The 14,767-nt window shown below is 41.7% G+C and overlaps 1 protein-coding gene across 7 annotated transcripts in view; it reads left to right on the top strand.

Annotated features, from left to right (window-relative positions):
- The window catches only part of CCDC186 (coiled-coil domain containing 186), a 32,201-nt gene extending 21,014 nt beyond the window's left edge, over positions 1 to 11,187 (top strand). For all 7 annotated transcript variants that reach the window (XM_068688629.1, XM_068688632.1, XM_068688633.1 and 4 more), the window contains 7 exons: positions 238 to 380; positions 2,370 to 2,625; positions 3,096 to 3,285; positions 4,381 to 4,461; positions 5,502 to 5,712; positions 6,528 to 6,747; positions 7,477 to 11,187. In XM_068688629.1, the coding sequence (XP_068544730.1) occupies positions 238 to 380; positions 2,370 to 2,625; positions 3,096 to 3,285; positions 4,381 to 4,461; positions 5,502 to 5,712; positions 6,528 to 6,747; positions 7,477 to 7,560 (1,185 nt within the window). In that variant the 3' untranslated portion in view covers positions 7,561 to 11,187. The remainder of the gene's footprint in view (positions 1 to 237; positions 381 to 2,369; positions 2,626 to 3,095; positions 3,286 to 4,380; positions 4,462 to 5,501; positions 5,713 to 6,527; positions 6,748 to 7,476) is intronic.
- The last annotated feature ends 3,580 nt before the right edge of the window (positions 11,188 to 14,767 follow it).

The following is a 14,767-nucleotide window of genomic DNA, read 5'->3' as shown; positions in this document are numbered from 1 at the left end:
TTGAGTCTTTGGACAAGGCTAATGTTAATCACACTTGCATAATTTGATATTTTTTGCATGTATTATTTTATCTATTTTTTCTGACTGTGTTTTGTATGAAAAACAGGATATTACCGTTCTGAGCTAAAATCATCAAAAAGGAATAAAAATATTTTGTACAAAACGTTAGACATTTGATCGGAATAATTCATCTCTGAAGCTTGGGAGAATAAATAGTTTCTGATTTTTCCCATTTAGGTGAAGTGTCTAGAGGATGAGCGCTTAAGAACAGAAGATGAGTTATCCAAGTATAAAGAAATCATTAATAGACAGAAGACTGAAATTCAGAGTTTGCTGGACAGAGTCAAAACTGTCGATCGTCTGCAGGATCAACATCAGAGGTACAGCTATGCTCTTTGAGGAATGATGTGACAGATATTCTGGCATTTGGAAAGTTTTTCTTTATTGAAATTACAAAATGCTTTAAAACATCAATAACATGCAGAATCCTTGTCCTAATTTAAGTGTTTATTTCTATGGTGAATCAATCTCACTAGTAATAGAGATGACCTTAATAGCTTTTAATAAAACTAATGGATTTAGTCTCATAAATCTAACCGAAGTGTTCACTTTTAAGTGTACCCTGTAAGAAGTTATGTCTTGTAGAAGCCTGCCCAGTGTTTGCTTTATTGAAAGATCCATCACTTCAAAATTGTGATGGATGGATTAAAGTATTTAACAGAAAAGGTTTTATATCTTTGATAGGTGCAATATGCAGATAGTTGGGAGCACTTGTATTTCTGATGGATTACTCATTCTGCTGTTCAAAGTTTCCTCATTTAAGAACGTGAGGGATATAAAATCTTGGAAAGGAGTTGGGTTCATGGACCGTTCAGGAGTTGCCAAGCATATTTCTGTTTTTGTATGGTACATATGAAGTAGAATACAGAAATGCCATCCACTTCACTGATTCTAAGCAAAGACAATGGAGTTAGACAACTTTTGGATACAAAGAGCCACTCACATGTCCCTACTGTGCTTCTAAAGAATTCTTATATCTCATTGAAAAATATTGCTGTGATTACATGCTCGGTGTTTAGATAATGAAGCGTTTTCCACTTGCTGTATGCTGGTCAGCTGCATTGGCACTGTCTCATTAGCTTTCCTAGGGAAACTGTGATCTGCTAGAGACAACTGAAGCATAGACTTCAGTCAGCAACAGCTTTTTTTTTTTTTTTCTCTTGGGATCTTGTTAAATGAATTAAAACGAACTCTGTGATCACAGTGTGAAAACTACAAATGTGTTTTTCCAGTTATCTTTTCTTCTCAATAGTTGAGATGTCCTTAAACATGTCACTATTTTTCCTGTTAAACTTGGATTGAGGTGTGTTTTTTTTTTTTTAACATCTTCTCTGCACAGTGCTCACTACCACTGCATCAATTTTTGTGTAGTCTTTTATTTCTCTCTTAAAATGACTGACGTGTTTTCAGTACTCCCTAGGATGTTTGACAGAGTTGTGGAATCTCAGCAAGAGATTGAAAACTTGGATCAGTAAATTCCTGTTCTCTCTGAAACAGAAATTCTGGAAACTTGATCTGTTTTTCTTACTGTTGTTTAGAGTAAATAAATTTGCTGCCTTTTTTCACTTACTTCCAAGAAAATAAGAATTTTTTCTTAATTCATGCAAAATCTCATCTATTTTCTTTATGAGAAAAGGGTTGAGGAAACAGGTTTCTTCCTTCTAGAAGGAACCTAAAAGATTGAGGTGAAATATCTTTAAATATGTAAAAAGGTATTATAAAGGGAATGTTCAGCTAGTCTTTGTGTGCTGGAGCAAGGACAAAAATAAATGGGATTTTGCAGGAAAGATTATTTTAGGTTGGATGCTGGATAACACTGAGTTGGATACTGATTACCTCCAGTGTTGCAGGATTTGCTTTTTGGAGAATTGTAAGGATTGGTTGGAGATCTCTTTTCAGGATGGTCTATATTAAACATTTAACTTTGTTTGGTTTGACCTTGACTGTTAAGTAGAAATTGCTTCTCTCATAACGAAACAACGTATTTGGAAAAGGGAAATACGAGAATATTGCGTTTGCAGGCTGTCCTCTTAATCTACAGTCTTGTTTCTGACACCCTGTACTGAAGCACGTGAAGTTGAGTACAGACAGCTGGTCACTTCATTTCTGTGTCATGTCAGCATTGCAGCTTGTCATGAAATGGAATCTGCAAGCTCCCTTCATTTTTAAAACAATCCAGTGTCGCACGAGGGTCACTAAGTGTTCCTGGGCACTGCCTGGTCTGGACCCAAACTTTTATTTCAGTAAGGTTTCATATCTGATGTCTTCAAGCTCAGGTTATTCCTAATACTACGCAATTCTTTTGGCAGAGATGAACAAGATATCAATGCTTTAAAGGAAGAAGTAGATGGTCTCAATTCTCTTATTGCTGATCTCCAGAAGGACATTGAAGGTAGTCGGAAAAGAGAATCTGAGCTATTGATATTCACTGAAAAATTAACCAGCAAGAATGCGCAGCTTCAGTCTGAAAACAATTCCTTACAGAGCCAGGTGGATAAGCTTTCTTACAGCGAAAGAGAGCTGCAGAATCAGGTGGAATGTGTTCGACAGGCTAAAGATGACCTGGTGAGTACAGCATGCAGCTTGTTCATGCGTTACTAAGATGTTTGGGGAACGTGAATTCCACCACGTGTTTTTCCTCACCTACCTGCAACTTGTTGTTGAGTTTGCTAGTCTGGTAGAATGAACACCTCTCTTAAGAAGACAGAAATCCTAAGGCACACGGCACTGCAATCGGATATGGGTGTCCCTGCGTTGTTCTTTCTGTGTTGCAGGACAGAGTTACTCTCCATGCAACTGACACTGAAACAACCTAAAGATTGTAATTTGTGCATTGTATTACTGTTTCTTAGGTAGTTTTTATAAATGTAAGATAAACATAACTTCATTTTCAGTGATTGCTGTAAAATGAAAAATTAATGTACCTTTGCTTTCTCATGTAGAAAGCAAAGTACAGAGATGGAATTGTTGAGTGTACAGTGTGGTTAGGCAGGAATTCTTGTGGTACATGACTTAAAACCAAACTATAATTTCAGGCCACCAAGTTGCAGAAGGAGGAGGATCAGCGAAAGCTAGAGGTTGAGACGCTGCAGGCTCAGCTGGCTTCAGAGCAGAAAGAACTAACAGCGCTGAAGACCCACGTGGATGAACTGAAAGATGAACTGACTACCCAGAAGCGCAAGCATGCAGCAAACCTGAAAGATCTCACGAAACAGCTTCAGCTAGGTTGAAATTCATTTCAGATATAATAATAAGTCAGCCCAGTCTGTAAGCCTCTTCACAGAGTCTGGTAGAGACGAAGGCTTTCGTCTGTGTGTGCATGCTGTTTGAGCTTAGCCCTTCTCACTCTCACTGTCCCTAAAGAGTGAGCGAGCAAGTTAAGACTTGAGAAAACTGCAGTGATAGCAAACAGGGCCCAGTCTCAATTGTCAGCCTTAAATAAAACTCTTGAAATGGGCTTAGTTATAAACTGAAAGTTTTATTTTGAGAGCTTTGTCTTTGTTATCCTGTAGGGGACTACCTAAGTGTTACTGTGGGTAGGTACAGATCCTGGTCTGAGTATGAGTATAGGCAAAAGCTGCCAGAAGTTTCCTAACTCCTGACTGTATCAGGAATTATTGGTGAGAGCTACTGCTTAGTATGTTAAACAGAGCAGTTTAGTCATTAAGGAAGGATGGATGGATGTTGAGAGACTGATGATTAATTTTTTCAACAGATAGAAATCGTTAAATACTCGATAGCACATATGTTCTGAATGCAGATAGATTTGAATGTATTCAGGCTTCTTTGAAATGTATTTGAAGAACTCTTACTGACATTGTGCAAGAGAAGTTATTTGTCTCTTTGTACATACATGAACAGCTGTGCATTTTCCCTTTTCATCCCTACTGAATGAGTGGTGCTTCTGGCACAAGTACTGCTCTCAGCTCCCACTAGTGATAGTCATGAGATCCGAGAACGGAGCTGCTGTTCTGTCATTCAGTGGTTATATCCACAGCAGTCCCAATCAAAGGCAAAATCAAATTCAAGTCTTGTTGTTCCCAGATAATCCTGTGTATGACATTACTTCAGCTGGAAATTGTTGCAGGGTCTTAGCAGATGTTGCAGCCAGGTACTTCATGGCTGAGTGCAGGGAGAGAAGGGAGCTATTTTGGTTCTTGTTTTGTCTTTTCCCCATCAGATTTTAGTTGCTTCCATTGTCTTTAAGTAGTCAAGCCACGTTAAATTATCGGAGGTCAGAGGATTAGAGTGTTTGTTGTATCACACTGGGTCTTGGTTTTTAATCTCCTGTTGGTAACAATCACTTTATTATACTTTTAGCACGCAGGAAATTGGATCAGATGGAAAACGGTAATTATGACAAAGAAGTCAGCAGCATGGGGAGTCGTTCCAGTTCATCAGGTAATATAGCTAATAGCAGGGCTGCCAAAACAATCCTTCGATCTTAATAAGGTTGCCATGGTGTGCTGCTCTCAGTCTTGCTCTTTCTGTGGTTTGTGCGTATGCAGTGTGTGGGCAGTCTCCCATTCAGCCTGACAAAATAGCCTTTAAACACCAAAATGCACTTGGCTGAATGCAGTTAAAGGTGCTTATCCTTATTACAAGATTAAAGCTTGATGTTTACGTGTTTTGGGTCTTCTTAAATGCAAGACTGTTGTTGTTGTTGCTTTATGTTGGAGGAAGCTCAGAGGACTGCAGTTTCCAGGGAACCCTCTTAAATGCAGCTGTGGCAAAACAAAAATTAGCAGCAGCTTCCAAGATTGTTTAATTGCCTTATTGACAGTTGCAACTGTTTAACTGATAAAAATCAATTAGCATGTTTAGAGGCATCAGTGTGTTTGTGTAGAATTCATTACTTTCTATCCAGTTAGAAGTAGAACAGTTATCTTTAATGCTGAAAACAACAGCTGTTTTCTTCCTCAGTATCGTTGGGTTTTAAATTGGATTAGGTATGCTGAAGTATTTTGCAGTCTTTCTGTATAAGTAAGAGGTGAACAGAAAGAAAAAAATACTTCAAGCTCTAAGTGAACAGCGCCGTAGGTGGTTTACAATATAGGGTTCCTGTCAGTCCGTATACAGTTCTCATAGTTGTGATTTTAGCAGACTGTAGAATAGATTTGTTTGAAAATCAGCTCAGTCTTGTACAAAGTAATATTATCATTAATATTATGACGGTACTTCTGCAGGGCTAAGTGTTACTGAAGTACATACAGTGATGCTAATGGAATTATGCCCATAACTAGGGGACTACGCGCTGTTTCAGCACGCATTTAAATGGTGTAAAAACTACTTATTGTAGAAACCCACTCACGTGTAAGGGAAACTGACATTCTGAAGAAAATACCCTAAGCTACTAAAATGTAATGAACACACTGCACTGGTGGAGACGTTTTGTTTGTGGCAAAAGTAAAAAGAGCTTTAAAATCTGAATGTGTTGGCAGGGTCCCTGAATGCGCGCAGCAGCAATGAGGATCGGTCACCTGAGAACACTGGATCGTCAGTGGCTGTGGACAGCTTCCCAGAGGTGGACAAGTCTATCCTGGTTGAGAGAATCCTGAGGCTACAGAAAGCACATGCTCGAAAAAATGAAAAGATGGAGTTTATGGAGGATCACATTAAACACCTTGTGGAGGAAATCAGGAAAAAAACTAAGTATGTTCTGAGTTTGGTTCGTACAGTTTTTGATGTTGGGTATACACATACTGAAGTATGCACGAGGCTCTATTTCTTTATAAATGCTTAGTGTAGTTCTACTGCTATTCTCAACTTAATGTTGAAATGATTTGTTGAAGTTATGACTTGAATGAACAGCGTTGCTTCAATGACCATTCAAAAACAGATGAATTCAACTGTGGGTGCTGGTTTAAAAAAGGCAGGATATTGCTCCCCAATTGTCTCACACTTGGTGTTTTCATGGGTTGATATCACTTGATCCTCATTGCTACTGAGAACTGTCAGCAGTGCTGCAAATCGAACCCCAGGGTCTTGAGTCAGACAGATAATAAATAAAGCATGCAATGAGAGTTGCTCCTAGAAAAGCTGGTTTAAACAACACTTCTTGCATGCGTGAGATCTCTGAGCAAGTTTGAGTGTAGTACCTACGTGTACAGGTCATGGTCCTACTGTCTTCCAGTTTGAGCATATGCTACCACACTTCTGTAACAGGTCTGTCCAGTGTGCTGAGACCTTTTTTGCTCCCGTAGCAATCTTACTTTCTCAAAGTACTTTAAAGTATGTAAAACTTGTGCATTTTAGTGTCCCAGCTTTCCATCACCTACTATAGCATCTGTGGTACCTTAGGTTTTCTGCCATCATAGGCTTTGCAGGCATTTACTTTACTGCCATTACTGCCTAATACAGTACTGCTTGGAATTAAAATTATTGTATATCAGGAATGTGAAGTTATGTCAGTGTCTGCATTCTTAACTACCTTGTAACGCTGTGATGTCTTTTTAATTTTTGCCCAGAATTATTCAGAGTTACATTTTGCGGGAAGAAGCTGGCACGCTGTCCTCAGAGGCCTCTGACTTCAACAAAGTACACTTGAGTAGACGAGGTGGGATCATGGCATCTCTGTATACATCTCATCCCGCAGACAGCGGTCTCACGTTAGAACTCTCCTTAGAGATAAACAGAAAGCTGCAGGCTGTGTTAGAAGATACATTACTGAAAAATATTACACTGAAAGTGAGTATGCCTTTTGTTCTGCATGCTCTCCTAGTTCTGAGATACTCTCTTCAAAGAGATGTGTGCTGTTAAAGGGAGGAGGCTTTTTGGAAGTCAGCTCCCTGTGAATTGGTGATACTGATAGCATTGGTTAATCAAAGAGTGCTGTAATGTGATCCATTCTGAATCTCTTTCGGGACCGTGTGATGTGCTGAAGTAGAGGGCTGGTTCTCAGCAGTAAATGTAGGGCCGCCTGTTCGGCAGAGAAAAAGCCTTTGCACCTTCCCTCTGTCATGTGGGGGCTGCTTGGGCTCTGCGTGCCTGGTCCTGTGGCAGTTGCTGGGTACCAAATTGAGCCACTGGGGCAGTGTGTCTGCTGTGAGGAAACGACAGCCGGCTGGGAAGAGTTGTGCAGCCTGCCACCTGAACTGCTACGTTATGCAGGAGTTGGATATCTCTTCCTGGGATTATCATTCCCCTTAAACACTGCGCTTTGTAGAGACAGCCTGTAGAAGTAACTTGAGAAGTAACCATCTTAGTAACTGCAAAAAAGACTTGCTCAAAGGTTTTCATCCTTTACTGAAATGAGCTTGGTTTTCTCTACCTCTGTCTAATCATTTGCATTTGTTTGGGATACTTGAAAGTATCAATCTGCTGACATAAACACTAATTTTGACTTATTAGTGCATTTTGTGCTGATTTGGTTTGTTTTCTCTCTCTAACTTAACCCATCCTTTCTTTCTCCCAAAGGAAAACCTTCAAACTCTAGGAACAGAAATAGAACGACTTATTAAACACAAGCATGAACTGGAACAGAGAATAAAGCAGACATAACTAAAGCTTCTGTGGAATAACTGATACGAAGATGCAGAAAAGGCAGGTGCTACAGACCACTGTTTTTCTACATTTTTCCAGAAATTTGATTGCCTGCCAGCACAAGCATCCAGTATTTTGTATACACGACCTGTAGTCATACAGGCTGCTCTTACTCGTGAGAGAGATACAGGGTTTGGCATCAGTGTGGTTCTGTCTACCCAATACCAGCCTGAGGTGTTGCTGAACTTTCCTACACACTACATTGATCTAAAACTTTTATTTGAAATGACATAGAGATGCTTTGCAGTGCATACTATGTTTTCAGTGAGTTGCAGTGAGATTTTCATTTCTACACTGTATAATTAATCAGTCTTTTAATGATGGAGCTTGAAAAAATAAATCAATTATGTTTTAATTGCTGTTGAACATATCCAGTGCTACTGAGCTTTAAGGGCTTTCAGATATTATTTCCTTTCTTGCATATTACTTCTAATGATTAGGTTGATTGAGCGTTTTTGACAAATGCATGGAAAAATGCTTTGTCAAAAAATTTTTAAGTGATGACTGACATTGCTTATTTTCTGCTTTGGATTAGCATTTATTGGGTCAATTTATTCAAAAGAAATGAAACAACAGTAAAACTAAGGGATTAAGGAACTTTCTGAATCAATTATTGAGTATGTGCAACAGAAACAAACATCAATTCAGCAAATCTTGTAAACCCCTGATCTTTAGGTGTATGGTCTAAAGAAGTCTGATCTTTGAAAATTGGTTAATAAAACTTTGTCTTTTTTTATAACTAACAACATTTAAAAAAAAAAAAAAGAGTTAAACTGCCCACTGTTACATATGTACAGGTATACGTTGTGCTTGCATCTGTTTTCAGATGAATGAAAAATTTTCAGAGACAAATAGAAGCTTACTAAATTCTCTCGTTAGCTTTGAATAGACCAGCCCATGAAAGTGGTGGTAAGAAATGGAAAATATATTTAAATGGGATTTCATTCTGTCGGTTGGACTGTAAAAGTGGCATAGAAATGTGTGTGACTCCTTAAATTTACTGTTGTGAAGAATTAAGATGGTTAAAATGGCATGAACTGAGAATTGTTGTTTAATCCCTCAGTGTCTGAGAGGGTGACAGCAGAAGAGGATCAAGGTGACAAGTTCTTAGTCTCACATCACGTTCACATTTTAATTCCAAGATAAGTAATTCCCAGGATCTGAAATGTGTATTCCAGCAGTAAATGCATTATCAGTGTGTTTATTGCCTTCTGACCAAAATGTATTTACCAGTTCAGACTGTAAATACATACGTTGGGTTTTTCTTAAATACTTGAACTTCCTATCATCATGAAAAAAAGATTCAGTGTACATCTGTATGCTGGAGCGTACAAGGAGGAGAGTTTATGAAAGCATCTAGGTGACTTAGGGGCGTGTACTCCATTTTCATGTGCCACTGAGTCACTCGGGCATTGTGATGAACCAAACTGAGCAGAAGGGCCCGATCTAGTTTGTTTGAATAGTTGGGTGCAAGACAGTGGGATAGGCACTTCTAAAAGGACTTTACAGGATCAAGACCTGGTTTGTGGTCCAGAGAGCTGCAGGGGGTCTTTGGATAGCTGGGCCCTTCAGTGTCAGTGAAGTGTTTGGAAAAGGAGGGTGAAAACGAGTGATGAAAACCCTGATGAGCGTCGTAGAAGCTGTGAGCCTTTAATCTGGGTGGGTTTTATACATATATGTATATTTTTTTTAAACTCCTGAGAACAATGTTTATTCAAAACGTTAGGGTATTTTGACCAGCGCAGTCGTGGGACTACCTCTGCTTTGTTGTTGCTTAAGTGATGTGGAGAGGGAAATTCCTGCCTCTGCTGAAACAGATTGTCCCCAACTTCTGGGAAGCTGAGATTTAACCCCAAGCAAACAGGCAGTTGGTCATGACTGAGCTAGACCTTCTGCTGAAGGAAAGTATTGAGAAAGACCAATTTGCATGTCGAGACATAGCTTAGCTTTTGTATGTTGGCGTTTTCATGCTTTAACGTACCAGATCTCTGGATATTTTCAGGTGTTCAGCTGAATGACTCCAGTATTTTAGATACGATGTTAATATTGTAATCATTTAATATATGTTCTTCAGGTGTACAATGTGAATGAAGGAGAGGCGTGGTGCAGATGGAATAAGTGCAATGACATTGTGGAAATTCTTATTTCTTTTTGGCATGGTTGTTTCTCCATTTAAGTTATTTGAGAAACCTAGTTAGTTGCCCTCCTGCCCTGCTGGAAATGCTGCTTTCCTCTCTGTAGCACTAAAAACTTCCCAGACTTTCCCCCCCCTGGTTATGGAGACACACAAAGCTGTTGAAATTTCACTTTGCTTATTGTGCATGGTATTTACGTAGACTAAAGTCATTGGGAGGCTTTATTTTAAACATACCTGTTAGAGATAGAAGCTCTGCTGTAGTGGGCACATTAACAAGAACTCCTGTGGAAAGGTGCTCCTGTGGGATGGTTCCCACCATTGAACACCAGTGGGTGCAAGGCTTGGTTTATTACATTTCACTTACCCTTGTTCTGAAGACTTTTTATGTTATCAGCAAGAGATTGAAAACTGTCCCCAGATAAAATAAATTTTGCTGATGAACTGACAGACTAATTTTGAAGACAGCCTGGAGCAGTGAGCACACATACCTGTACCTGAATCTCAGTGTCCATTAGATGTGTGATTGCCACAGGCTCTTCCGCAAGTTCCTAGCTGGTAGCTAGTTGTATCCCACAGGCTAAAACATCTGATTCCTGAACACTCAGGGTGCTCTTTTAATCCAAACATCTCACATCCAGATGTTCTCAGAGACCCTACAGGAAGGCTGCCGGTGCTTTTCTACCTTCTGTAAAATCCTGTGCTGTCGTTGTCTAAAGCTAGATCCTCTCAAATATATATATATTTTTTTCTGTAGAAATCACTGGCTTTCTGCTTCATAGGCTTGTGCAATATTTTTAATTTCAGTCTCCAGAATGCAGTGGAGGTCAGTTTGTTCTCAGATATTCTCTCATCTTCTTAACTTGTTGCTGGCAACACCTACAGTCTCTCCAGCTGCTAAAACTGAAGTTAGTCTTTTGAAATAGCTTTCATTACAATAGTTTAGTTCATAACTAAACAAGACAATAACAGATCAGATCTCTGGCTTCCACTGAACTGAGTGTAAAGCTGTTTGCCTGCGTGCTGCAGGGACCCTGCAGGAACCTAGGAGGTGGTTCAGAGCTCAGGGCCTGACAGCCCTCTAGGAATGGGCTTTGCCCCTTCCAGCTGCCGATGTGATGGGAAATACCAACAGTAGGTGGCACTAGAAATCAGACTGATCGCGTCTCCCCAGCCACCTGAAACCCTTCAGAAGGCAGACAGCTGAGCTGCAGAGGGAGTTGGGTGGCATTTACAGCTTTTCCAAGACGGATGGCATTTCCTTCCTGTTTCCATGTTCAAACTGAAGCTATGTTAAATCTTCCAATATATGTATGTATGGTGTCCGAATATACAGAGTGTCTATTGATTTAATTTTGTAGATACTTGTTTCTGTATAAAGTTTTTGAAGATATCACTATACATTATGTATATATTGTACTTTGAAATAATAAACCCACAAATGAGTGAAAGTCTGCTGCGGGTCTGTGCTTTGTGCCTACATACTGCTGCCTGATGCCAGGTCTCACAGGTACCTGCGTGGCTGTGTTTTTCTGCTGCACCATCCGAGCACGAGGTAGGTGGCAGTGGTGTCCTTGCTGTGTACCACAGGTGCTGGCAGCCAGACTAACAGCAAAGCCAGGGAAAAGCAGAGCTGGGCATGTCTGTACTTCATCTCTGGGAGACTGGGCTGAGACTGCTCCATCCTGAAGACAGGCAATAGGTGTGCTGCAATTAAATGCTGCTGTGAGCTCTTAGCAGTTCCAGTAAGTGTCCCAAATGCTTGAGTCCTCTTTTTCCTTGTGTAATGTGAATTTGACAATCCCAGTACCAAAGGCCCCATTCCCTTGCTCACACTGTGCATCTGTTTGCTGCTCTGGTTTATTTATTCAGCTATACAGGTGCATAACAGCAGTATGACTGACATACAAGCTGTGGTGTTTTGTTTTTGTTTTGTTTGGTTGGTTTTTAAGTGATGCTGTCAGATTGCAAGCTGACCACTGAGCATTGTGGCTACTCTTTTTTAATAAAAGTCCAGGAATCAGGTCTGCAGAGGCTGTGCTGCCTTTTCAAACTGGTTGCACGGAGACTGAGAAAGGGGAAGAAGGAAGACAAGAATAGGATAACTTAAGGAATTTATTCTAGTATCTCTCAGGGAATGCTAAGTGAAAGAAGGGAGGGTGCTATTTTCTGTTGGAATTTTAATGGCAAACTAGCCCTGGCTTTCTGGGAGTAGGGTGAGGGTTCCCAGTGTGGTTTCTGGTTGCTGTTATCTGCATCGCCCTTTGCTGGAGTTGTTTGCAGTCCACTGTCTTTCTTCCAGCCTTTTCCACTGGGAGCAGATGCAGCTTTTGCTGACAGATGAAGCGAAAAGCCAGGATTTATTTGTGCTCCCAAATACTTAGCGGCACTACTTGGAAACATCAGCTTGAAGCAAAACTTCCTCAAATAGAAATCGTAGCTTGGGTGGTAGTTGCAAGTAGCCACTTGGCAAACTTCTCACCCCCATTTTGCAGATCTGTATTTTGGACAGGCACGACTACACTTGCAGAGGAAAGGTTCCCGCAGCACTGTTAAGCACTCAGCCCTGCAGCAAGCCAGTCTGGTACCGGAGCCATTGGGCAATAAATACACACCCCAGAGCTAGCAGTCTGCTGCTCTAGCTGACTGTGAAAGAGGAAATCCGCGCTGCTATTTTTCTCTCCCTGCCCTATTTTAAGGGTTTTTAATAGAGAGACAGGGTTGGGGTTTGTTGTTGCGGTTGTTTTTAGGCTATTTTACATTAAACCACAGTGGGTCTGTGCCAGATTTTGCAAGAGTTTTGCGTGCATACAGTAACTTCTTGTAGAAGAGTGAGTGTTGATGAACAAGTTGTTCTCGTACCCTGTACAAATACGCTGTTAGATATGTTTATGGCTGTTCTGCTCTGGTGGATGCCCTATATGCAGGAAATCTCCAGCCTTCAGGTGTTGCAGGGCTCTTCACTGCGTGCAGCTGGTCTCAGGGCTGCTGTAATGCCCCAAGTGAAGCACCTCACTGGCTAACAGGCTGAATTAATTCTGGTCTTGAACACCGATGGGCTACTTATGGAGTTTCTATTTAGAAAATAATCCACAGTGTAGGAAAGCAGCACACGAAATCCCTGAGAAGTCTGTGCTCTCTAACAAGATGCTGGTGTTTGTGACATTAGGTAGGTGAGCACAGCCTTGCAGGCATGGCCTTCCCTTTTGGGCTCACTGGCATGTCCTTAAATGCTGTCCTGGGGTGTCCAACCTGCAGGCATTCAGGAACAGGTGCTGCCTTTGAAGACAGATGTCTTGAAGCAAGGTGTGAATTTAGGGCACTGTTTTTCAAGCTCTGGTCAGTCAGAGGTAAATGTGCCTGTGGTTTCAGAGCGGCTTTGTGCCTTGCTGCCGACTGTTCTTGCCTCACTGCTGGAAGGAGCGGCCCACGCAATCTGACAGCAGTGTTTGTGAGGCTGCACTATAGAAGCAGCCAGTTAAAAATGCCTTGAAAGAAGCATTTTTTTTACTAAATCTGAAATTTGAATTTCAGATTTGAATTTGAATTTGAATTGAACTCCAGTCAATGCATGGCAAAGGGGGGAGGAAGGAGGTGAGAATCCCTTACATTGGTGCTGCAGGTAAAAGCAGTGTATGGTTACAGCTTGTGGTTATGGTAAGGTCACAGGCTGAGAAGAACAAGCTTAGTACTGGTCAGCCTAAACCTGTTTTGTGGCTCTGCAAATGGCCCCCTGGAAACTTTGGCAAGCCAGAGACAAAAACATTTGAGTTTGACCTTAGAGCTGTAACCCATTAAAGGTGTAAGTGGCTTGTACTACGTTGGTCTGAAGTCGTGTAGCTTGGGCTGCACAATCCCAATAACAAATGCATCAAGACGGGTGGATACTGGCAGTGAATAACTTCTGCACTGGCACTTCAGAAGCATAGGTGCATCTCTGAACCAGGACCTGGCAAACCACCACTTGCATCAAGTTGCTTTTGCTCCTAAGGTAGGTGAAGCCCTTGGAATAGGGATGTGATGGATTTGGCAGTAAGCCCGTAGCACGAGGCTCCTAGATTACTTTTTGTTGTTGTTACTTGAATTACGTCAAACAACTTCCCTCTCTTAGACTTTCCTTGCAGTCTTCCAAGGCTGCTTGTTGACAATGAAAGACCATTCAACTGTTTCAAACGGATTTGACCTTGCTTGGGTTAGCGACAGAGCCAGTACCTGGCTGGCAGTGGTCACCTTGTAATGCCAAACCGGCTGTGATGTGTCCCTCACTAAATCCAAAGTTTGGGCAACTGCAAGCCCTGCTGAGGCACATTGGCAGGCGAGCTCCCTCCCATCACACTGAAGGAGAGCGTGATTTATTTTTCCTTGGCTTTGGCAGTAGCTGAAACAATAGAATTGTCCCCAAAGACTGGGGCACGTGAGCCAGCGCCGTTCCTCCAGAGAGCAGTAAATGGAGGGACTCGTGTTTAATTGTGTACTGGAGCAAACACTGGAAGCAAAACACAAAACAACCCTCCCACCCCAATCGGGGAGTTCAGCACCAAGTGCCGAGGGAGGTTTCTGGCAGGGAAGGCAGGCTTGGACGGGCGAGCGAGGAAGCGAGGCACTTCCACCGGCTCTGAGTCACCAGCCCCACAGGCTGGAAAAACCCCGGTCTTCCAGCTTACATGGCTTTGGTGATGGTTTCTCTGGGGGGAGACTGGCTTTGCGTGCCCAGGCTGTGAAGATCTGCTCCTTGGGAAGTGCAAAACCCCATGTTGTGGTGCCAGGATGGAGCAGGGACGGAGGCTTCTGTCTGTGGGGCCTTCCTGCTTGTGAATGCAGGACCCGGGCACGGCACGGGGAGGCTAGGCCCTCACAGAGCCTTCATCTCTGAAACCATCCTACTTCCAAATAGCAATTCCCGAGTCCAGTTTGGTTTTGTGCCCTTAAAAGGTTTCAGAAGGCAGGCGGCGAGCTCGGATTAGGCCCCGTTGCTTCTGGTTTCTGGAAAAGCAGCAGGGCAGAGACTGAGCAGAAGTGGTGCGGGCAGGG

The sequence above is a fragment of the Anas acuta genome, chromosome 7, assembly GCF_963932015.1.
Source record: "Anas acuta chromosome 7, bAnaAcu1.1, whole genome shotgun sequence".
NCBI classification, from domain to species: Eukaryota; Metazoa; Chordata; class Aves; order Anseriformes; family Anatidae; genus Anas; species Anas acuta.
The sequence above is the reverse complement of the archived record's forward strand: the minus strand, read 5'-3'. Positions and strand labels throughout refer to the sequence as shown.